Below are 26,001 nucleotides of genomic sequence, written 5' to 3' on the forward strand. Positions count from 1 at the left end.
GGGGCCTGCCCTCATTAGGCCGAAGGTTTTTGATGCTTCCTGCTTCTCCTTCAGTTTTTATTGAAATCTGTCCCAAATAGCAGCGCGTCCGTCTCCGCAGCTGGGGCTTTACACAAGCCAGCAAATTTGGGATTGAGGGCAGGTCTTATGTTTCCCTCCGTAGATTGTTGATCTCAAATTGTGTGGTACACATTAATGCCAGCACATCCTGCTGGCAGGTATCCATCTCCGTGGTCTCCACGGAACGAGCAAAGGCTGTGATGGCTGACGTCAGGAGCCTTAGGATCCGCTGTAGCTTGAGTTCTTGGGTCTGGATGTGTGACCCACATGCCCCCAGATTTGGCTGTTGACACTTTTTACTTTGAGGGCCTCACCGTTTTCTGGTGCTGTGTTGTTTCAGCACCTCAGCGAGCACCTTTTCCAGTAATGGTTGATGCTGGCCGCCATTCTTGGTTCCAGCGGTGCTCCAGCCCGTGGGGTTGCTACAAGCGGTCCATCACACCCAACAGCTCTTCATGTTCCTGCACCCCTGGCATACTCCCGAATTCGTCCGCCTGCCCCTGTTCCAGACCAGCCCAGCCCTGGTCACCAATGCTAGCCTCCAGTAATGAGGGAGCAAAGGGCAGTGCATGAGGCACTGTGGAGGGGGTGCCTGACCTCCCTCCGCGAGAGCGCTCTTTCTGCGCATCTCGCTGGAGCTGCTCCAATTGCTGTTGGATGCAGCTCAGGCGGCTGTCTCTCCTCCATTTAGGTTGAGACATGTCCCCGTCCGACGAATCGGACGCCACCGGCCGGATGCCTGTTCGGATGGCTAGACATCCAGCCCGCAGTTCAGGCACTAGCGGGACTGGGCTCGGCGCGGTGATGGGGATAGCGGGGCGACCGGTATTTGTTCCTACCGCCTGTTGCTGCCCCCCTTGCAATGGAACGCTCCTCCGCTGGAGTCGAGCGGGGGACAGGTTCTTCTGGAGCTTTTGTGCCTTGTGTAGCGAGAGCGCCCCTCAAGCAGCGCGTCTCGCAGGCATCTGCTCCGTGAGCCGCTCCAGCGGCTCAGGCGGCTCTCTCTCCCCCCGTGCGGGTGGAGAGACGTCCCGTCCGACATCGGGAAACACCTGCCGGATGCCTCTCGAGTGGCTATGCGTCCAGCCCGCTGCTTCAGGTACTAGCGGGCTGGCCTCGGCACGGTGTCGGGGAATTACGGAACACCGGGTCGCTCCTACCGCCGTTGCTGCCCCCCTCCCCAACGGGAAAACGGGGGACAGTTTTATCCAGAGCCTTTTTCTCTGCCTGTAAAACACAAGCAGAAAAAGGCTCACCTGTAAAGAAAACCCGACCTCAGGATACTCACCTGACGGTCCGGTTCATGCTGTAACGGGACAGCCTAGCTCCCGTGGCAGCCGCTGTTGCACTGCTGGCGTAATGCCGCGCCTGCGCGCTGAGCGGGTTCTTCACGTAGTCACTCACGTGACTCCGAAGTAAAATCAAAGACTTGTCCCACCCCAGTCATTCCTTCTTCTCCCTGCTCCCATCCGTCAGAAGATACGGAAGCTTGAAAGCGTGCACCACCAGACTCAGGAACAGCTTCTTCCCCTCTCTTATCATGCTTCTCATCAGTCCTTCCATTGGCTAGGGTACTGTCCAATTTGCCTCTATCCCATTGAGGACCTTGCACTTTGTCTGTGGAACAGATGTGCTACAATACTGAGAAAGATATTCTGCACTCTGTACCTTCCTGTTGCTCTATCAGGGAAGCATGGTGGCACAGCGGTAGAGCTACTGCCTTACAGCACCAGGGACCCGGGTTCGAACCTGACTACGGCTGCTATCTGTACGGAGTTTGTATGTTCTCCCATGACCTGCGTGGATTTTCTCCTGGATCTCCGGTTTCTTCTCACACTCCAAAGAAGTACAGGTTTGTAGGTTAATTGGCTTGGTATAAATGTAAATTGTCCCTAGTGTGTGTGGGGTGATGTTAATGTGCGGGGATCACTGATCGGTGCGGACTCGGTGGGCAGATGGGCCTGTTTCTGTGCTGTATCTCTAAATTAAACTAAACTATTGTACTCAATAGTGGTGTCTACAATCATTGACTTAATTGTGGTATACCTGACCTGTTTGGATAGAAAGCGAAAGCAAGCTTTTCTTGGATTCTAATCAATAGGCACATAAAGGTAAATGGCGTGTTGGTCTTCACTGAAAGGCAATGCAAGCAAATCCTTCTAGGATTATGTGGGCATTAGTGAAACTTTAATAAAAACTGAAAATGCTGAGACCATAGAAGATGGAACATTGACTAGTTAAGGACAGGAATGTGCGCCATTCGGCCAGCAATGTTTGTGCCGAACATGATGCCAATTTAAATTGATCTCATCTGCCTGTACATGATCGATATCCCTCTATTCCCTGCACTACCATGTGCCTATCTAAAAGCCTCTTTAACACCACTATCGTATCTGCCTCCACCACCACCCCTGGCAATGCGCTCCAGTCCCCCACCACCCTCTGTGTAAAAAAAACTTGCCCCGCACATCTCCATTAAACAACCCCCCTCTCCCCTTCTAGTGTTGGACATTTGCACCCTTGGGGAAAACATCTGTTTAAAGTCTGTGGCCCTTCATCAGAGTTCTGGTGAACTGTGTGCCGTTCTGTTCTTTGTGCATGAAGGTGGTACACTGTCTTGAGTCAGTGCAGTGCAGGTTCATCTCGTTGACTGCTGTGATGAGGAGTTTCTTCTACAAGGAAAGAATTGAGGACTTACTGGAAACGGCTGCTTCCTTAGGCCCGAAAATTTAGAAATTGACTCGGGATAAAGAAAATTGAGCTGAGAAGGATTTTGGTCACAAACCCCCTATGCCATCATATACTTGTGAGAACCATGGATGCCCAGTTACTGAAGATTGTCAAGGCTGAATCTGATAATGTTTTGAATATCAAGAGAATCAGGAGGCACAGATAATAGACAAGAAAATGAAGAGTCATAACATTGCAGAATATTGCTCCTATGTCTTGTTCCTGCTCATTTTCAATCCTTACGTTCTTAAACCTCACTATTTTCCACCACGGATCCTGCTTTGCTTTAATTTTTCATGCCGTTTCTTGTTTTAAAAATAATTTTGTCTGTTCTGCACTTCAAGTAAATGTCTGGAGCCTTTGAGCCATGTTGTCCACTTTTAATTGATCTCTGAAGCTGCATGCTGTTACCATGGAGATGGGCTCTGCCATACTGATAGGATGTGACTTTTTGGGAACACTTGCTATTAACCATCTGGTCACAGTGTTTAGAACTGCTTGAATTGACAAACATGTGGGGAGGCAGAGTTGGCAGGTCTATCAAAGCATTGGCTTTCGTTAATACAGAATAGATACCCCCAACACTGTCACCATGGCCACAATAGCGCAGCGGTAGAGTTGCTGCATTACAACGTTTGCAGTGCCAAAGGCCCGGGTTCGATCCCGACTACGGGTGCTGTCTGTACGGAGTTTGCACGTTCTCCCCGTGACCGCGTGGGTTTTCTCCGAGAACTTCGATTTCCTCCCATACTCCAAAGATGTAAAGGTTTGTAGGTTAGTTGGCTTGGTGTATGTGTAAATTATTCCTAGTGTGTGTAGGATAGTGTTAGTGTGTGGGCATCGCTGGTCGGTGTGGACTCGATGGGCCGAAGGGCCTGTTTCCATGCTGCATCTCTAAACTAAACTAAACTAAACCAAATTGCGATATCGAATACACTAGAAATATAAGCAAATCCTCTTGCAGGCTAACATTTCCGATACTGAATTCCTAATTACACTCAGTCAGCTACTTTGTCTAGGACCACTTTATGTGCCACCTGACATCAGACTCACAAAACAGACACTCTATTCCACCTGCCACACGAAAAGATCAGGATCATAGAGTTATAGAGTACGAAAACAGGCACTTCAGCCCGAATTGTCCAAGCTGACCAAGATGCCCCATCTACCCAATCCCACCAACCCGCATTAGGCCATATGTATGTACTATCCATGTACCTGCCCAAATGCCTTTTATATGTTGCATAGTGTGCCTGCCTCAACTACTTCTTCTGGCAGTTCATTCCAGCTACTCATCACCCTCTGCATGAAAAAGCTGCCTCTCAGGTTTGTATCAAATCTTTCCCCCATCACCTTCAACCTATATCCTCTAGATTATGATTATCCTACCCTGGGCAAAATACTCTGTACATTCAACCAATCAATTTGGTTGAGTTCAGATTCTGGACAGTATAGGAACGGGCCCTTCAGCCCACAATGGTTGTGCTGAACATAATGGCGAGTGAAACTGATCTAATTAGCCCACACATGATCCATATCCTTCTATTCCTTGCACTTCCATGGGCCCATCTAATAGTCTCATTAACGCCACTCTTACTATTGTCTCCATCCAGGCCCCAACACTCTCTGTGTTAAAAAAAGATCCATTTACCTTCCCCTCTCACCTTATTCAACAACAACTCCGACCCCCGATGCATGTGGCAAGGCATCCAGGCCATCACGGACTATAGACCCACCAACACCACCCCCACATCCAGCAACGCCTCCTTCCTTGAGGAGCTTAACCACTTCTATGGCCGCTTCGACAGGGACAATCTAGAGATGGCCATCAAGGCTGTGCACCCTGCCGATCACCAGCCCCTCACACTCACGCCCTACTACGTGTACGTGGCACTGAGTAGGACTAATGCACGTAAGGCTGCTGGCCCTGACAGCATCCCCGGGAGCGTCCTCAGGGCCTGTGCTGCGCAGCTGACAGACATTTGGACTGACCTCTTCAACCTGTCACTTGCCCAAGCAGTTGTGCCCACGTGCCTTAAAACCACCTCCATCGTGCCGGTGCCAAAACACTCCACTGCGGCAAGCCTCAACGACTTCCGCCCAGTTGCACTTACCCCCATCATCACCAAGTGCTTCGAGAGGCTGGTCCTGGCACACCTCAAAGGCTGCCTACCCCCCACACTGGATCCCTATCAGTTTGCCTACCGCAAGAACAGGAGTACGGAGGATGCCATCTCAACGGCACTTCACTCCGCCCTCTCCCACCTCGACAACAGAGACACTTACGTAAGAATGCTGTTCATCGATTACAGCTCAGCATTCAACACCATTATACCATCTAAACTGATCACCAAACTCGGTAACCTGGGCATCGACCCCTCCCTCTGCAACTGGATACTGGACTTTCTAACCAACAGACCCCAGTCTGTTAGGTTAGACAAGCACACCTCTTTCAACCCTCACTCTGAACACCGGTGTTCCACAGGGCTGTGGGCTGAGCCCCCTCCTCTACTCCCTCTTCACCTACGACTGCACACCTGTACATGGTACTAACATCATCATCAAGTATGCAGATGATACAATGGTGATTGGCCTCATCAGCAACAATGGTGAGTCGGCCTATAGGGAGGAGGTCCAGCTCCTAGCAGCATGGTGCGCTGACAACAACCTGGCCCTTAACTCCAAGAAGACCAAGGAGCTCATTGTAGACTTCAGGAAATCTAGGGGCGGCACGCACACCCCCATCCACATTAACGGGACGGAGGTGGAACGTGTTTCCAGCTTCAGGTTCCTGGGGGTCAACATCTCCGATGACCTCTCTTGGACCCACAATACCTCAACTCTGGTCAAGAAGGCTCACCAGCGTCTCTTCTTCCTGAGGAGACTGAAGAAGGTCCATCTGTCTCCTCAGATTCTGGTGAACTTCTACCGCTGCACCATCGAGAGCATCCTTACCAACTGTATCACAGTATGTTATGGCAACTGCTCTGTCTCCGACCGGAAAGCACTGCAGAGGGTGGTGAAAATTGCCCAACGCATCACCGGTTCCTCACTCCCCTCCATTGAGTCTGTCCAAAGCAAGCGTTGTCTGCGGAGGGCGCTCAGCATCCCCAAGGACTGCTCTCACCCCAACCATAGACTGTTTACCCTCCTACCATCCGGGAGGCGCTACAGGTCTCTCCGTTGCCGGACCAGCAGGTCCAGGAACAGCTTCTTCCCTGCGGCTGTCACACTACTCAACAATGTACCTTGGTGATTGCCAATCACCCTACCCCCCGGACACTCCTCCCACCAGGAAAACACTACGACTGTATGCATGTAAATAGATGTATTTATTGCTCATATTCTATGTCGCTCTTCCAGGGAGATGCTAACTGTATTTTGTTGTCTCTGTACTGTACACTGACAATGCCAATTAAAGTTGAATCTGAATCTGAATCTATTGCTATTCTCTCTAGTGTTGGACGGTTCCATCCTGGGTAAAAGGTTCTGACTGTACACCCTATTTTTGCCGTTCATATACTTCGATCAAGTCTCTGCTCAACCCGGACATTCAACAGAAAACAATCCAAGTTTATCCTACCTCTCCTTGAAACTGAAACCCTCAGCATCTAATCCAGGCATTCTACTGGTAAACCTCCTCTGCACTCTCTCCAAAGCCTCCAAATCTTTATATAATGGGGTGACCAGAACTGAAGGCAATAATTCAAATACGACCTAACCAAAGTATTATGAAGCTGCATCATGACTTCCTCTTATACTCAATGCCCCTAGCAATGAAGGCAAACATACCATAAGCATTCTTTACCACCCTATCTACATGTGCTGCCACCTTCAATGAGCTATGAACTTTTACTCCAAGGTCCCTCTGTACATTAAAGCCCCTGTCCCACTTTCCCGAGCCACCACGAATTCTCCCGAGTTTTCCCCTTGATTCAAACTCGGAGAATTACGTTAATAGCCAGCCGTAGGTACTCAGGGCTATATTTTTTACTCGTGGACATTTTTCAACATGCTGAAAAAACATTCCGACTTACCTGATGCCCCGAGTACCTACGGCTGGCATTACGAGCCACTACAAAATATCTACGGACTCTTACGGACTCGCTACGGACTCCTTCCGACTCGCTACGGGACGACGGATGGCACAATGGGCTAAGTGTTCAGCTGGCAACCGGAAGGTAGCCGGTTCGAATCCCGCTTGGAGTGCATACTGTCGTTGTGTCCTTGGGCAAGACACTTCACCCACCTTTGCCTGTGTGTGAATGTGTGTGAATGTGTGTGAGTGATTGGTGGTGGTCGGAGGGGCCGTAGGCGCAGATTGGCAGCCACACTTCCGTCAGTCTGCCCCAGGGCAGCTGTGGCTACAGAAGTAGCTCACCACCACCGAGTGTGACTGAGGAGTGAATGAATAATGCGATGTAAAGCGCCTTGAGTATTAGAAAGGCGCTATATAAATCCCATCCATTATTATTATTATTATTCTCCGAGTTTGAAACAAGGGGAAAACTCGGGAGAATTCGTGAGACACTCGGGAAAGTGGGACAGGGGCTTAATGCTGTTAATGGTCTTGCCATTAACTGTGTATGCTACCCTTACATTCAACGTCTCAGAGTGCAATACCTCACACTTGCTCGGATTAAACTCCATCTGCCATTCTCTGCCCATGTTTGCAGCTGGTCAATATGCCACAGAATCTTTTGACCGCCTTGCACACAACCAGCAATTCCTCCAATATCGATCTTGCCAACAAACTTACTCACCAACTCATCTGCATTTTACGTTCAAGTCATTTCGCCATCAGCAGAGGTTCTAGCACAGATCCCTGCGGAACGCTACTGGTCCTCTGGCTCTTGATTCCCCTAGTCTGGGTAAAAGACTCTGCATTTACCCTGTATATTCCCCTCGTGATTGTAATTACTAGATGGACTGATTCAAGAATGTGCTCAAAGACTGTTTGAAAAAAATGGCAACATTCACTGCCTCACGTCGATCATTTTGGATGATGTGGAGGACTTCCAGTCCATGCATTGGAAGTATATTACATCCGAGGGATAGGCAGCACACTACCTCACAAACTACCCACACACTCACCCCAGCAGGCACCTCATGACACATCTGTGGACGTCTGCTCTTACCACATCGGCCTCCTAAGCCATCTCAATACTCACAATATATATATATATATATATATGTTTCTATGTAATCCCACTCATATATATATATATATATATACACATATACTCAAAAAACAAACAAAACTGTGAAACAATAATAATAATAATAATAATAATAATAATAATAATAATAATAATAATAATAATAATAATAATAATAATAATAATAATAATAATAATAATAATAATAGTCTATTGTAGTTCAGAGCCTATATGAGGTTGTATTGTTTAATAGTAAGATTAAGTGAGAATTTACCAGTTTGAAGTTTGATCTTTATTTTATGAGGAGTTACGATGAGGGATTATGTGAAGAGCCCGCCAGCACGCATGCGCATCAAACTTCAAAGCAGCGGTGTGAAATCACAGATAACAATTGTTGAACTGAACATAGTAAATTTGGAGAGAACTAGAACTTTATGAGAGGGTTGGGAGTGGAGGGCACGTAATCCCTCATCGTAACTCCTCATGAAATAAAGATCAAACTTCAAACTGGTAAGTTCTCGTTTAATCTTACTATTTTACTTGAAGATTTCAAAGCTCTGTGATTTCATGCCATGGACACGAGTCCATGCATCACACATTGCATCAGTTGCATCAGTTGCATCAGGATGAGTGAAATTTAATAACGCATGACAGATTTAAACATGCTGATGCTTTTTAATGATGAAATGATAATCATAGTAATGAGTTACTGAGTTGGATACTGAGTTGGATGATCAGCCATGATCATATTGAATGGCGGTGCAGGCTCGAAGGGCCGAATGGCCTACTCCTGCACCTATTTTCTATGTTTCTATGTTTCTATGTAATCCCACTCATCCAGGAGGAATTATAAAACAGAACCTAACATAGAGTTGCAAATACCCCTGGTCTGACAATGGGTTTGTTATAAACATTTGGAAATTCGCTTGTTTGACCATCCTGCAGCCGCTAGGATGTGGTCCAGCGAAACATCCATAACCCTCGCTGCTGATGTTGTTGCAGCCCTGGTGGAGTGAGATTTGAAAACATCAGTGTTCACTCCAGCACAAGCCAAACCCCGTTTTAATCACCTCGGGATGGTCTATACTGATACCTACGTATGAGTTTTTTTGTAACTAATAAACATTGCTAGTTCAGAGCCTCTAAGGCTCTAGGTGACCTAATGTATTGTTGTTGATGTGTGACCACACACACAGCCAACGGTCCATGGGGTATGCCATGAAACTAGTTTGAGAGCTGACGCCCACAGTCTACTCTGTAAAGACTATGTCATGAACATAAAATGTTATATTATTTGCAGATGTAACCATCCTGTCCAGTCGCAGCTTATGCAAACGACTGGACCCGTTACGCTGAAAACCAGCGCCATGAGGAAAACCACTTTGTAAGTGATTTTGACCGAGGACAGGGATGTAGCTGGAGCCCACCGGCGACGCAGCATCAGCAGAACATAAACATCCCATATCTCCGAGTACCTGGGCCTGGGGGAATTTGAGTTGAAGATACCCTTCATAAATCTGGATATCAGAGGGCGCGACCCGACAGCGTGGTGTCCCGACCCCAGCAGGAAGTATGACAACAAGGTAAACCAAACTGGGCAGGGTAGACTAGAGGAAGAGTTTATAGAATGTATTAGAGACGGGTTCCTAGAACAGTATGTCACCGAACCGACAAGGGGGGAGGCAATCTTGGATCTGGTCCTGTGTAATGAAGCAGGATTAATTAAAAATGTCATAGTTAGGGACTCGTTGGGAACAAGTGACCACAATATGGTCGAATTCCATATTCAAATAGAAGGGGAGCAGGTTGAAACTCAGGCTAGGGTGCTTAGTCTAAATAAGGGGGATTATGAAGGTATGAGGACTGAGCTGATCAAAGTTGACTGGGATAGCAGACTCAAGAATAAGACGGTACATGAGCAGTGGTGTACGTTTAAGGGTATACTGTATAACCTTCAAGAAAAATTTATTCCTATGAAGAAAAAAAGGGGTAAGGGTAAGAACAGTCAGCCATGGCTCAGTAAAACTATAAAGGATAGTATTCGGCTGAAGGCAAGGGCATATAAGGTAGCCAGAGATAGTGGGAGGGTAGAGGATTGGGAAGCATTTAAAGGTCAGCAAAAAATAACTAAGAGATTAATTAAGACGGGGAAAATAGACTATGAAAGGAATTTAGCGAACAACATAAAAACTAATAGTAAGAGTTTTTATAGCTATATAAAAAGAAAAAGGGTGGCTAAGGTGAACGTTGGTCCATTGGAGGGTGAGACTGGAGAGTTGTTGGTGGGGAACATGGAAATGGCAAAGGCATTAAACGAGTATTTTGTATCAGTCTTCACCATAGAAGACACAAAAAATATTCCAACGCTGGATAAACAGGGGGCGGTAGGAATGGAGGAGCTAAATACTATTAAGATCACCAAGGAGGTGGTATTAGGGAAATTAATGAGACTGAAGGAGGATAAATCCCCTGGGCCTGATGGATTACATCCAAGGGTCTTGAGGGAGATAGCGGTGGGGATTGTGGATGCATTGGTGATAATTTTCCAAAACTCCCTGGAGGCAGGAACGGTCCCAGTGGATTGGAAAATGGCCAATGTAACACCTATATTTAAAAAAGGAAGTAAACAGAAGGCGGGTAACTATAGACCGGTTAGTCTAACATCGGTGGTGGGTAAAATGTTAGAGACAATTATTAAAGAAACACTAACGGGGCACTTGGATAAACATGACTTCATCGGACAGAACCAGCATGGTTTTGTGAAGGGGAAGTCCTGTTTAACGAATCTGCTCGAATTCTTTGAGGAAGTAACAACCCGGGTGGATAAAGGGGAACCGGTGGATGTGGTATACTTGGACTTCCAAAAGGCTTTTGACAAGGTGCCACATAAGAGACTATTGCTAAAAATAAAAAATTATGGGATTGGGGGTAATATATTAGCATGGGTAGAGGATTGGCTAACAAATAGGAAGCAGAGAGTGGGGATAAATGGTTCATACTCGGGATGGCAACCGGTAACTAGCGGGGTTCCGCAAGGGTCGGTGCTGGGACCCCAGTTGTTCACAATTTATATAAATGATTTGGAGGAGGGAACCAAGTGTAATATATCAAAATTTGCGGACGATACAAAAATGGGAGGAAAAGTAGGGGATGAGGAGGATAGGAAGAGTCTGCAAAAGGATATAGATAAGCTAGGTGAGTGGGCAACAACTTGGCAGATGAAATTTAATACTAATAAATGTGAAGTCATTCACTTTGGGAAAAAAAATGATAGGGCAAGTTATTTTCTAAATGAGGAGGAGCTGCGTTGTAATGCAACGCAAAGGGATCTAGGGGTATTAGTACATGAATCACTAAAAGTTAGTATGCAGGTGCAGCAAGCAATCAGGAAGGCCAATGGAGTTTTGGCCTTTATTGCTAGGGGGATTGAGTATAAAAACACGGAGGTCTTGCTGCAGCTGTACACAGTATTAGTGAGACCACATTTGGAATACTGTGTACAGTTCTGGGGTCCATACTTAAGAAAGGATGTACTAGCCCTGGAGGCAGTGCAGCGAAGGTTTACAAGATTAATTCCTGCAATGAGGGGATTGACATATGAGGAAAGGTTAAGTAGGCTGGAACTCTACTCTTTGGAGTTTAGAAGAATGAGAGGCGATCTCATTGAAACATATAAGATCGTGAGGGGCCTTGATCGGGTGGATGCACCGAGGATGTTCCCAATGATCGGGGAAACTAGAACTAGGGGACATAGTTGCAGAATAAGGGGGGGCTCTTTTAAAACTGAGATGAGGAAGAACTTCTTCACCCAGAGGGTGGTTAATTTATGGAATTCACTGCCCCAGGGAGCAGTGGAAGCAAAAACTTTAAATATATTTAAGACTAAAATAGATGGTTTTTTAGCTGCCAAGGGGATAAGGGGCTACGGGGAGAGGGCAGGGATATGGACCTAGGTATGGTTAGTATAGTAAGACCTGAGTGATCTCCTGGACAAGTGTCGATCGCCTGGATTGGGGTCGGAGAGGAATTTCCCGGATTTTTTTCCCGAATTGGACCTGGGTTTTTATCCGGTTTTTTGCCTCCCCCAGGAGATCGCGAGGTTCTTGGGGTGGAGAGGGGTGATAGCGGTATAAAGGGGAGGGTAGTGTCTTGTGTTCTGTGTCTTGTGTCTGCTGTTTGTGGGTAAGTGTGTCTGTTTAGTGTTCAGCCATGAGCGAATGGCGGTGCGGGCTCGACGGACCTGGTGGTCTACTCTCGCACCTACTTTCTATGTTTCTATAAGGTACTTCTGGCACAATTTATAGCACTATAACTCCATCTCTCGTGAAATATAGCTTTGAGAGGAATTCCAAGACATCTGTTATACGTACCGTGTCATACGATATATTGGACTGTAAACAGAACACTTCCCATTCCTTGATATAGGAGATGTACTGTTTCTTGGTATTGTCTCTACAGGCCGCCGTGATTACATCCACCGTACAACCTGACAGTTCGTACCCCAGGAAAGGTCTTCTCATAGTCTGCAAACCAACAATTTGATTAGCTCATGCAGTGGATGGTTCTCCCCAGTTACGGGGTAAACCAGCAGATTTCTGCGTTGGGAACAGCCATAAAAGGCTATGTTGTCATGCCCAGTATGAGTAGACCCATTGCTGTGTAGGTCAGTCAGGCATGATCAAAAGCCTGAGGCGGAGTCTTGCTGGATCTTAAGCAAGCACCGACTGATTAGACAAAATGGAGGAAAGACATAAAGAACATTCCTCCCCAGTGTAGTGAGAATGCATTCATCGCCACTGCCCCTGAGTATGGCCGCCATGCCAGATATTTTTGCAACTGGTGATTGAGACTAGATGCAAACAAATCTAAGAAGGGTTTCGGCCCGAAACGTCGCCTATTTCCTTCGCTCCATAGATGCTGCTGCACCCGCTGAGTTTCCTCAGCAATTTTGTGTGCAAACAAATCAATATTTGGTGTTCCATCGAGCCACAATGTCATTAAATACTTTGTGATCCAACATCCATTCTGTGTTGTCATTGATTTACATGATGATACACCAGCACCAAATGAGGTTAGGTAAACTATCACAGGATATTGACTTGAATGCACCCATGTGATTTATATATGCCACCACCGTAGTGTGTCAACTTGTAGTCGAGCATGCAGATATGCATATTCGCACAATGAGCCTTTAACCCATAGAATGTACCTAGTGTCTTTAGGTAGTTGATACCATATAACTGAGGGATTGGTAACTCATGCACATCCCATTTACCTCTGTGACTAGAGATGGTATAGTAATTCCCCATCTTTGAGCACTAGCATCAGTTTGTAATATAACTGAAGGTTTAATGACCAAAAGTTACTGGAGCAATGCTGAATACTGTTTGTCCATCATTGTGACTTTATAGCTTCAGCTGGTAATAGCATAGGTCAGTTAACAATGACCTACATGGTAATTGAAAGCTTACTCCTTTGCACGATGTAAGTTCTGATAATGCAAAGGCCCCAATTACGCAGCTGAAAAAACAGCCATTATATTGCCAATATAATATAATAGTAAGATTAAACGAGAACTTACCAGTTTGAAGTTTGATCTGTATTTTATGAGGAGTTACGATGAGGGATTACGTGAAGAACCCGTTCAGCACGCATGCGCGGCATACTTCAAAGCAGCGGTGTGGAATCACAGATAGACACAGTTATTGAAGGAAACATAGTAAAGATAAGGAGACATCAGTTTATGAATTTGACCCATATTATTGAGGGTGGAAGCGGAGGGCACGTAATCCCTCATCGTAACTCTCATTAAATACAGATCAAACTTCAAACTGGTAAGTTTTCGTTTAATCTTACTATTTTACTTCGGAGTCACATGAGTGATTCCGTGAAGATTTCAAAGCTCTGTGATTTCAAACCGTGTAACAGTTATTACTACATCACTGCCGAAGTCTTTGAGGGAGGAAGTGTGTTATCGTAACCAACCAATGAATCTGTTTGTAGAAAAACACAATGGTATTTTTTAACAATAACAACAAAGAAATTAAATTGCTCCACTGGGCTTAAATTAAATATTTGCAGTCTGTAAAATCGTTCCTGCAAATAAAACAGGTTTTGCCAATGGCTTATTATAAAATTTCTGAACGGTCTTTCCCCCCACCATACTGCTGTAGCCAGGATGTGGTTTATAGGCACGTCCATTTTTTTAGCCGTCGACGTGGATGCTGCCCTGGTGGAATGAAATTTGTACATGTTATTTTTTAACCCAGCAGCTTTTAGCACCTGCTTGAGCCATCTCGAAATGGCTCGTCACCCGACCATAAGGTTTTTTATGACTGACCCACAAGGCTTTTCATCTCCCTCGAATATTTTGGTTGTGTCTATGTAGGATAATCGGGTCATGGCACATAACCGTGTTTTTGGCTGGATTAGGTGTTCCTGGTCTGCTCTGTTTGATCATTCCCTGGATAACGACAGAGATCTGGTCTGGAGCTGTGAGCATGGTGTCCAGTCGCAATAGGTGTAGTGACTGGACCCTCTGTGCAGCTACAAGTGCCATCAACATGAGTGTTTTGAGCATAGATGGTTCCAGGTTGAGGGATCTGGCTGGTGGCCATCCCCTGAGGTATGTCAGGACCACACTGACATCCCATATATGGGTGTACCTTGGTCTAGGGGGTTAGAGTTGTAAATACCCTTCATTAGTTTGACCACCAGCTGGTGGGACCCCATGGCCTGTTGTCCTGGAGCTGGCTTTAAATAGACAGGCAGGGCAATTCTAGCTGTGTTGATGGCTCTGTAGCTGAGTCCTTCATCGTGGTGAACGTTCGCCAGGAATTCCAGTACGCTGGTAACTGTAGCGGTTGAGTAGGTGGTCCCTGTATCCAAGCAGTACTTCTCCCATTTTTTGATGCTGGACAAGTGCTGTTTTTTAGTGGATGTTCGGAGGGATGCTGACATGGTGTCGACGGTTTGTTATGATAATCCCAGTCCCAGAAGTGGTTTGTGCAGAATCTGCAACCCAGGAGTTTGATTTTTTCATGGCACGGGTGGCTTGTGCCCGACACTGGGTGTTAACAACTCTGGGTCACTGGCGAATACCATCGGAGTTTCAACAACCATGTCATGGAGTATTGGGAACCATGGCTGTGTAGGCCAGTTGGGTACTATCAAAATACCTGAAGCAGAGTCCATTTGTACTGTGCGTAGTCCCCGACTGATGAGGCAGAAGGGAGGAAATGCATAGAAGAAGAATTTCCCCAATCCAGCGCGAACGCATCTACCGCTGCTGCCTCAGGGTCTGGTTCCCAAGCGACATACATAGGTACCTGGTGATTTAGCCTCGATGCAAATAAATCGATATCTGGCGTGCCATATTGCTTGATAACTTTTGTGAATTTTTTTTTTGGGTTTTAACATCCATTCGATGTTGTCATTAAATTAACGTGACCTGGTGTCTGCCACTGTATTTAGCTTACCTGGCAGGTAAGTCACTGATAGCCAAATATGTCTTTGGACACACCATTGCCAAATTGTGTTGACCAACTTGTCGCATGATACCGATTTTATGCCGCCCATATGGTTAATGTAGGCCACCACCGTAGTATTATCTATTTATAACCGTACATGCAAGTGATGCATATTTATGCATATGCTTTTAAACCATAAAAGTCACCCAACATCTCTAGATAATTAATGCCCAGTGTAAGTGGTAACGATGATTCTGGGTTAGTCCATCTACTACTTGTGCTGGATATAGAGTTAGTTGCTCCCCAGTCTTGAGCACTGGCATCTGTTTGGATAACTGACGTAGGGTTAGTGATGATAATAGGCTGAAACTATGTCAAACGTTTTTTGCCCACCACTGTAGTTCTGATATTACTTCAGTGGGTAACTTCATGAAACGATCATAATGACCTGTATGTCGTTTTTGGTACAAAGGTCCGAATTATGTAGCCGGAAATGCTGCTACCATTTTCCCAATTACTCTGTTACTTGTCGAGTAGTTGATAGTTTGTTGACTATTAAATTGTTACATGATTGTGCCAATTCAACTATGTTGTCTTTTGGCAATGTTACAGTCACGTAGACTGAATTAATTGTGAAGCCCAAGTAGTCCATGATAGAGGATGGCTTCAACTTAGATTTATCTGGATGTAAGACAACCCCAGGGTTTCGAATAACTGTTTGGTAGCTGAACAGCTAACATAGTCAAATTCATGGTCTTGCCTACCATTTAGGATATCATCAAGATATGCCATGACAATATGTTTTTGTCTTCTGAATATTGCCAGAGCTGGTTTTAGTGTCTTGGTGACACTCTTGGGCCAAGATTGACTGGCAATTAATTCTAAAAGGGTTGATGGTGGATATGCAATGGAAGACATTTAAAGACTGCATGGATGAACTACAAAAATTGTTCATCCCAGTTTGGCAAAAGAATAAATCAGGGAAGGTAGTGCATCCGTGGATAACAAGGGAAATCAGGGATAGTATCAAAGCGAAGGATGATGCGTACAAATTAGCCAGAAAAAGCAGCATACCGGAGGACTGGGAGAAATTCAGAGACCAGCAGAGGAGGACAAAGGGGTTAATTAGGAAAGGAAAAATAGATTATGAAAGAAAACTGGCAGGGAACATAAAAACTGACTGCAAATGTTTTTATAGATATGTGAAAAGAAAGAGATTAGTTAAAACAAATGTAGGTCCCTTGCAGTCAGAAACAGGTGAGTTGATCATGGGGAACAAGGATATGGCAGACCAATTGAATAACTACTTTGGTTCTGTCTTCACTAAGGAAGACATAAATAATCTGCCGGAAATAGCAGGGGACCGCGGGTCAAAGGAGTTGGAGGAATTGAGTGAAATCCAGGTTAGCCGGGAAGTGGTGTTGGGTAAATTGAATGGATTAAAGGCCGATAAATCTCCAGGGCCAGATAGGCTGCATCCCAGAGTACTTAAGGAAGTAGCTCCAGAAATAGTGGATGCATTAGTAATAATCTTTCAAAACTCTTTAGATTCTGGAGTAGTTCCTGAGGATTGGCGGGTAGCAAACGTAACCCCACTTTTTAAGAAGGGAGGGAGAGAGAAAACGGGGAATTACAGACCAGTTAGTCTAACATCGGTAGTGGGGAAACTGCTAGAGTCAGTTATTAAAGATGGGATAGCAGCACATTTGGAAAGTGGTGAAATCATTGGACAAAGTCAGCATGGATTTACAAAAGGTAAATCATGTCTGACGAATCCTATAGAATTTTTCGAGGATGTAACTAGTAGCGTGGATAGGGGAGAACCAGTGGATGTGGTGTATCTGGACTTCCAGAAGGCTTTCGACAAGGTCCCACATAAGAGATTAGTTTACAAACTTAAAGCACACGGCATTGGGGGTTCAGTATTGATGTGGATAGAGAACTGGCTGGCAAACAGGAAGCAAAGAGTAGGAGTAAACGGGTCCTTTTCACAATGGCAGGCAGTGACTAGTGGGGTACCGCAAGGCTCAGTGCTGGGACCCCAGCTATTTACAATATATATTAATGATCTGGATGAGGGAATTGAAGGCAATATCTCCAAGTTTACGGATGACACTAAGCTGGGGGGCAGTGTTAGCTGTGAGGAGGATGCTAGGAGACTGCAAGGTGACTTGGATAGGCTGGGTGAGTGGGCAAATGTTTGGCAGATGCAGTATAATGTGGATAAATGTGAGGTTATCCATTTTGGTGGCAAAAGCAGGAAAGCAGACTATTATCTAAATGGTGGCCGACTAGGAAAAGGGGAGATGCAGCGAGACCTGGGTGTCATGGTACACCAGTCTTTGAAGGTGGGCATGCAGGTGCAGCAGGCAGTGAAGAAAGCGAATGGTATGTTAGCTTTCATAGCAAAAGGATTTGAGTACAGGAGCAGGGAGGTTCTACTGCAGTTGTACAGGGTCTTGGTGAGACCACACCTGGAGTATTGCGTACAGTTTTGGTCTCCAAATCTGAGGAAGGACATTATTGCCATAGAGGGAGTGCAGAGAAGGTTCACCAGACTGATTCCTGGGATGTCAGGACTGTCTTATGAAGAAAGACTGGATAGACTTGGTTTATACTCTCTAGAATTTAGGAGATTGAGAGGGGATCTTATAGAAACTTACAAAATTCTTAAGGGGTTGGACAGGCTAGATGCAGGAAGATTGCTCCCGATGTTGGGGAAGTCCAGGACAAGGGGTCACAGCTTAAGGATAAGGGGGAAATCCTTTAAAGCCGAGATGAGAAGAACTTTTTTCACACAGAGAGTGGTGAATCTCTGGAACTCCCTGCCACAGAGGGTAGTCGAGGCCAGTTCATTGGCTATATTTAAGAGGGAGTTAGATGTGGCCCTTGTGGCTAAGGGGATCAAGAGGGTATGGTGAGAAGGCAGGTACGGGATACTGAGTTGGATGATCAGCCATGATCATATTGAATGGCGGTGCAGGCTCGAAGGGCCGAATGGCCTACTCCTGCACCTAATTTCTATGTTTCTATGTTTCTATGTGAACCCATTGGGTAACGCTTTAAACTGCTATAGCTGCCCCATCCAGGTAAATTTCAGGCATCTGCGATGATCCTTGTGAATGGTACTAAATAGTAAACATCTTTAAGATGAATGCTTGCCATGAAGTATCCTTTGGAATTTAGTTGTTTGGCAGTAACAACCGGTTCCATTTTGAAATGTATATACTTAACAAACATATTTAGTGAAGTTAAGTCAATGATGATGCGACATCCACCATCTTTTTTGGGTTTAGTGAATATATTTGATACGACTTGCAAGGGTTCAGGTTTTCCCATGATACCCTTTGTAATTATTCACACCAGTTCAGCTTGTCCCTCTTGTTTCTTTAACGGAGAGGGGAAAATCACCCTCTGGGGTGAATGTTGACCTGGTGGCAATTTTTCTAGTATGAATTGTATTTGTATTCACTAATGCCATTGAGTATATACTGATCACTCGTAATAGACTCCCATGTGTTAGTATTACTCTATATACTGGTAGGAACCAGACCCACCAACCTCCATGGTTATGGGTATTCTTCTGTTTCCTGCCGGTCCAACGAGTGTTGCACGTCGTCTGACATGGCGGTGGCGTTGGGGGGTGGCACATTTTCCATGGGGTCCGCTCTGGGCCCTGGTCTAAAGAAGACTTTCGGTGATAGAATGCGGACCCCGAGCTTTCATCAGTCCAATATGGTAGACGTTGACTGATGGACGCGATGGGGTGCTGCTGCGTAGGAATTACTGTTTTTGGTTACTTGTCCCGGCCCTGCCCTCATGAGCCGAAAGTTTTGTAAAACCTCTTGCATGTCCTTCATATGCTTTGTGAGGTTTTTGCCAAAGAGCAGTGGGTCTGGCTCAGTGGCTGGGGTATGCACAACCCCGCTAAGTAGGATTTTATGGCAGGTCTTATGACTTGTTTACGAAGGTTGTGGTCATCGCTGTATTTGTCCATGGAACGAGGAAAAAACGATGTGATGGCTGTCGTCAGGCTTTTAACGGCCTCCTGCACGTGGGGTTTCCACGTAGCTGTCCACCACACCTAGCAGCTCTTCCTGTTCCTGCACCCCTTGCATACTCCCGAGATCTTCAGCCATTGCCCCTGTTCTTGACCAGCCCAGTCCTGGTCACCAAAGCTATCCTCTGGAAAGGAGGAAGCAATGGACAGTGCACAAGGCACTGTGGAGGGAGTGCCTGACCCCTCTCTGCGAGAGCGCCCCTCCTGGGGTGCACCTCGCTGGAGCTCCTGCTCCAAGAGCCGCTCCATGCGGCTCATGCGGCTGTCTCTCACCCGCCTGGGTGGAGAGACGTCCCCGTCCGATAAGTCGGAACCACCGGCCGGACGCCTCTTCCTTGGCTTTACACCCAGCCCGCTGCTCAGGCGCTAGCGGGCTGGGCTTGGCGCGGTGTCGGGTTATAGCGGACCGCCCGGCAAGCGGTCCTACTGCCTTGTTGCTGCCCCCGCGAGATGGAACGTTCCTCCGTGGAGTCGAGCGGGGGCAGGTCTGTTCAGGCTGCTGTCTTTCCCCCCGGGCGGGTGGAAAGATGTCCCGTCTGATAAGTCGGAGCCACCGGCCGGACGCCTCCGTGGCGGTACTTCCAGCCCGCTGCTTAGGCGCTAGCGGGGCTGGGCACGGCACGGTGTCGGGATAGCGGAGCGCCGGGTAAGCGATCCTACCGCCTTGATGCTGCCCCCCCCCCCCCAGATGGAACGCTCCTCCGTGGAGTCGAGCGGGGGACAGGTCTGTTCTGTTGCTGCCCCCCACCAGATGGACGCTCCTCCGTGGAGTCGAGCGGGGGACAGGTTTGTTGCAGCCTTTCTTCTCTGCCGGACAGCAGAAGGCTCCATGTGAAAGAAAAACTCGACGTCAGCTTACCTGACGGTCCGTTCTTCCACCTCCATAGCGGGAGCGCCTGACTCCCGCTGTGCCGCTGTTGCTCTGCTGGACGTAATGCCGCGCATGCGTGCTGAACGGGTTCTTCACGGAATCACTCACGTGACTCCGAAGTAAAATATACTGGCCCCTTGATGAATAAACAACAAGATTGTTACAAGCTTCCATTAATTCTAATATCTTGCCCCAGGGCGGAGTCACAGGCAATTAATAGAGTTACAGATAAATTGCAATCTAGAACTCTAGTTGGTATCAACTTAAATTTAACTGGATGGATGAGAAACCCCAATTTCTCAAATATTAGTTTTGCGGCTGAAACAGCTAATTTAGCAAGATTCAGCGTTTTAGAATATCATCCAGATAGGCCATATTTTTGAGCTTTGAACAGCCCAAGCACTGGCTTGGTAATTTGGTAAATAACCTGGGAGCTGAAGTTAGCCCATTTCACAACGCTTTAACTGCACTCGTTGCCCATCCAGATAAATTTCAAAAATCTCTGGTGAACCCTGTGAATGGGAACTGAATAGTATGCATCTTTGAGATTGATGCATGCCATAAAGTATCCTATGGAAATCAGTTGTTAGACAGTAAGGAAGTTTTCCATTCTAAAAGTCTATACTGCACATGTGAATGCGAGTTAATCAAGGGTGATCCGACATCCTCCATCTTTCTTTTATGAAAGTGCAGGGTGTCGTCGTTGAAACGGTGAAGCTATGCCCGTCGTGGGTGCGTTGCTTCTTCAACCAGATCTTCTTGTATACCCAAACCTTTTTGTTTGGAATTAATAAATGTCCAACTTGGTCATTTTGTCTGGGTAAATTCAATTTGGAACCCTTGTATACCGTGCAGTATAAACTGATCTGAATTCATCTTGTCAGTTATAAACGGATCTGAAGTTATCTGTCGTCATTCGTGCAAAAACAAGTGTAATCTATGCCAACTTGTAACTGGTCCACACACCTCATGTTTCGGAAAGACCAAGACCCACCTACCTCCATGATTACCGGTGGTCTTATGGTAAGCCCAAAGGCCCCTGATGCGCGTTTCATTTCCGTCCTTGATTTGGAGGATAGGACTGCTGGGGTACGTGGATTGCACATTTTCCCTGAGGCCTGGCTTGGGCCTTGGCCTAAAAGACCTCTGCCCAGAGAGTCAGCTTACAAGCTGCCACCAGCTTCAGTGAACCGCTTACCGCCGATGGAGGCGTAGGGGTGTTGTCGCCGAATCGGTGTCTTCCTCATCCAGGTTTTTTACCTGTTTGGCTAGGTCTTTTCCGAGGAGAAGATTCGGCGGCTGGACATTGCTGGCCTTACATAAGCCTGCAAAATTAGGATTTTTAAGACAGGTCTGATTGCGTTCTTCTGAAAGCAGTTCATTCCGAAGTGTGCAGTGCACATCAACGCCAGGTCATCCTGCTGGACGTCCGATAGCCCGCCATCCATAGTCTCCCCAGATAGCGTTGTTCACTGCCGGCACATGTGACGTGAGGTCACTGATGCTTACAAAACTTGTACCCTTGGTCTGGCAATGTCCATGATGGCTGTAGGGAAGAAGCTGTTCCTGAACTTGGATGTTACAGATTTCAGGCTGCTGTACCTTCATCCTGTTTTATTTTGTAAACCGGCATCTGGTTCTCCGATTATCCTGTGTTATGTGGCCCAGTTTTCTAAAATTGCTAAATCTCCTCGGGATAAAGAATTCTCTTCATAGCCTGCAGGAATTGGCTAAAGATTTAGTAGGCTCAGTAGAGAATGGTGGATCTGTTGAACAAAAACCCAGCTGGAGATGACACATGTTCTTCCACTTATGTTCCAGGGTTAAATTTCTTACCTGCTGTAATGTGGCATAGGGTTGCTTTTGTAGTGCATCACCTCAGATTACCTTCTCCTGTTCAGGAATGAACAGCAACCATTCCCCCTTCAGCACTCCAGGCACCAGTCCTATATCTCCACCTTGGCCTTGGCTACTTATATTACACTCTCGTCTAATCTCTTCCTCTTAATGTTTGCCATAAGCAGTGAGAAATGATATCTATTCCTATGGGGGCACCACTAACAAGGTGCACAGATGCCACAAATGTGGCATGGTGGCAAAGGGTATGTTTATTGTGGATGGCCACGGTGACCACAGGATGTGAGGCTCCATTTCTGGCCTGTTCCCAGAATTGATAAACAGAAATACAACCAGACTGTGAATGGCTTAACCAGTACTTTTTGAAAGGTTTGCTGTGGTTCAGGGATCATAAATATAATATTTTTTAAAATTATCTTTAATACGCCGGAAAGAATGGAAGAAAGGAATGATCTTCTTATCCATGCTAATACCACGGCCATTGCTGGCTTGTGCTTATCCAACCCTGCCTCATCCCACCATGTTGACCTCCATTGGGTTTCTCATCAGTGGATACAGAGAACCATCCTCATTTCACTGCTGTCACGGAGTTCATAAACAGCCATAGTTCTACAGCGCAGAAACAGGCCTTTCAGCTCATCGAGTCCATGCCAACCAACCAACCATCACACCAATTCCACACTGATCCTATTTTAATCTCCGCACACTCCTCTCACCCATTTGCTGGAGGCAATTTATAGCGGATGTCTAACCCTTCAACTACGCATTTTGGTGATGTGCAAGGGAGCATCCGGACAAAACCCATGCAGTCACGAGGAAACTGTGCAAACCTCACACAGATAGCACAAGAGTCCAGGCTCAAACCACGATCCTTTGTATGTTGAAGCAGCAGCTCCACTAACTGTCCCACCCCTGGGATGTGGGAGCAAAGCAGCGGCATCTGGGAAGGTCACAATCATAGCGTGAACATGAAAACTCTGCGTAGATAGTACGCAATGTTAGGATTGTGCCTGGATCCCTGGAGCTGTGGAGCAGCAATGCTTGTTGTTGTGCCCAGCTGACGCTCAGGGAATCTTGGAATGGTTCGTTGCCATGGTGGGTGCTAACGGCAAAGATCACGGATGGTTTTTAGCAGCTGGTGAATGCGGCTGTAATTTGGATCAGTGTTGTCAAACTGCTCCTGACTTTGTCTTCATTTGACCATGTTCAGAGGCATGCATTGGAGCCTAACTTCAGTGGTCTGAGTAGGAAGGAACTGCAGATGCCGGTTTAAACCGAAGATAGATACAAAATGCAGGAGTAACTCAGCGGGACAGGCAGCATCTCTGGAGAGAAGGAATGGGTGAAATTTCGGGTCGAGACCCTTCTTCAAACGGGGCGGATTATACTCTATACTCTTATATAATTATACTCTAAATCTGATACAGAGAGAAACGTGCTATAATAATAGATTGTAACTGCATTCATTGTTGGCCTTTTACTTTCAAATATATGCAAGTATGTTGTCCAAGTTTGTACTTCAAAGTGAAGAAGTAAGTTTAAATAAGTAGATTTTTTTTTTGATGATTTGAATAAGGGAATGTCAATTTTAATTGTCAATTTTAATAATAATTAAATTATTTTATCCTAAAGTAATATTATCTTTTGTCTAGGTCTCATATGTCAAGGCCATAGATATATGGATGGCAGTGTGTCTACTCTTTGTGTTTTCTGCCTTGTTGGAATATGCTGGTGTAAACTTTGTATCACGCCAACACAAAGAGTTTCTGCGCCTGAGGAGAAAACAGAGAAGACCAAATAAGGTCAGTGAGGAGTAACTGATGAGATTTATTTTTACCTTTATTTATTTTTTGCAGAACATGCACATAATTCACAAGGCCGGTTTTTATTGCCCATCTTTAAGGAGATGCTGAACCGAACAGTAATATAATTATTACAGTATCACTGAGTGGCTTGCCAGGCTATTTCTATGGGAGGAAAGAGTTAAGTATCAACCATGTTGGTCCAGATTTACATGTAGGCTGGACTGGGTAAGGACGGCAGAAGTCCTCTGCTGGAAGACATTCATGAGCCTGGTGTATTTTGCAACAATTCAGTGTTTTTAATTAAATTCCAGAACTGAACCCACATGTTGGAAGGGTGTTGGCCCGAAACGTCACCTATTCCTTTTCTCCAGAGATGCTGTCTGACCCGCTGAGTTACTCCAGCTTTTTGTGTCTATCTTCTGTTAGTCTTGGCTTCTGGGTAGGGGCAGCACAGTGGCGCAGTGATACAGTTGCTGCTTCAAATCGTCAGAGACCCGGTTTCGATCCTGACTGCGGGTGCTTGTCTGTACGGAGTTTGTACGTTCTCCCCATGACCTGCTTGGGTTTTCTCCGGAATCTCCAGTTTCCTCCCACACTCCAAAAACGTACAGGTTTGCAGGTTAATTGACTTGGTATAATTGGAAATTGTCCCTAGTGTGTGTAGGACCAGTGTTAGTGAGCGGGGATCGCTGGTTGTTACGGACTCGATTGGCTGAAGGGACTGTTTGCGCGCTGTATCTCAAAACTAAACAAAAACTAAACAAATTAGTTCCAACATTTTCGCCACCTCCAACGTGATCTCACCACTTGCCACCATCTCCTCCCCTGTCTGCTTTCCGCAGAGACCGCTCACTCCGTAACTCCCTGGTCAATTCGTCCCCTCCACCCGAACCACCCCCTCTCCAGGCACTTTCCCTTGCAACACTTGTCGCTTTACCTACCCCCTTGACTCCATTCAAGAACCAAAGCAGTCTTTCCAGGTGCGGCAGAGGTTCACCTGCACCTCCTCCAACCTCATCTATTGCATCCGTTGCTCTCGATGTCAGTTGCTCTACATCGGTGAGACCAAGCGTAGACTTGGCGATCGCTTCGCCGAACACCTTCACTCGGTTCGCAATAACCAACCTGATCTCCCAGTGGCTCAGCACTTCAACTCCCCCTCCCATTCCGAATCCGACCTTTCTGTCCCGGACCTCCTCCATGGCCAGAGTGAGGATCACCGTAAATTGGAGGAGCAGCACCTCATATTTCGCTTGGGCAGTTTACACCCCAGTGGTATGAACATTGACTTCTCTAATTTCAGGTGGTCCTTACTTTCTCCTCCCCTTCTCAGCTCTCCCTCAGCCCTCTGGCTCCACCTCTTCCCTTCTTCTCTCCCCCCCCCCCACCCTCACATCAGTCTGAAGAAGGGTTTCGACCCGAAACGTTGCCTATTTCCTTCGCTCCATAGATGCTGCCTCACCCGCTGAGTTTCTCCAGCATTTTTGTCTACCTTCGATTTTCCTGCATCTGCAGTTCCTTCTTAAACAAATTAGTTTGGTATTTTCATGGTTGTGCCACCATTCTAGCAAACTAACTGTCATTTGAATATTTCATCTTTACTATTAATACCACATATTAAAATAGCTTCTTCTGCCAATAAACTACATAACAACACTTATTGGAACACAGAACAATACAGCACATAATGTCTGTGCCAAACTGGATGCCAAGACCACTTATCTACTTGCATATATCCCATATCCCTCCGTACCACAGTATGCCTATCCAAAAGGCTTTCAAATGCCACTAGCATATCTCTTTCACCCACCACCCCTGGCTGAGTGTTCCAGACACTTGCCACCCTCTAAGAGTGCTGAAATACCTTTCAAAGACACACATTGAATGAAACACACACCTGAGAGATTTTAAAAGGCATGATCTCTTGTGATTTAATGTGAAGACAGACACAAAATGCTGGAGTAACTCAGCTGGACAGGCAGTATCTTTG

The 26,001-nt window shown here is 46.2% G+C and overlaps 1 protein-coding gene across 1 annotated transcript in view; it reads left to right on the forward strand.

Moving 5' to 3' along the window:
• glra2 (glycine receptor alpha 2) overlaps window positions 1–26,001 on the forward strand; it is a 225,165-nt gene that overhangs the window by 181,000 nt on the left and 18,164 nt on the right. The window contains exon 8 of the mRNA XM_033033354.1: window positions 23,859–24,008. Within this exon, the coding sequence (XP_032889245.1) occupies window positions 23,859–24,008 (150 nt within the window). The remainder of the gene's footprint in view (window positions 1–23,858; window positions 24,009–26,001) is intronic.

The sequence above is a fragment of the Amblyraja radiata genome, chromosome 14, assembly GCF_010909765.2.
Source record: "Amblyraja radiata isolate CabotCenter1 chromosome 14, sAmbRad1.1.pri, whole genome shotgun sequence".
In the NCBI taxonomy this organism is placed as follows: domain Eukaryota; kingdom Metazoa; phylum Chordata; class Chondrichthyes; order Rajiformes; family Rajidae; genus Amblyraja; species Amblyraja radiata.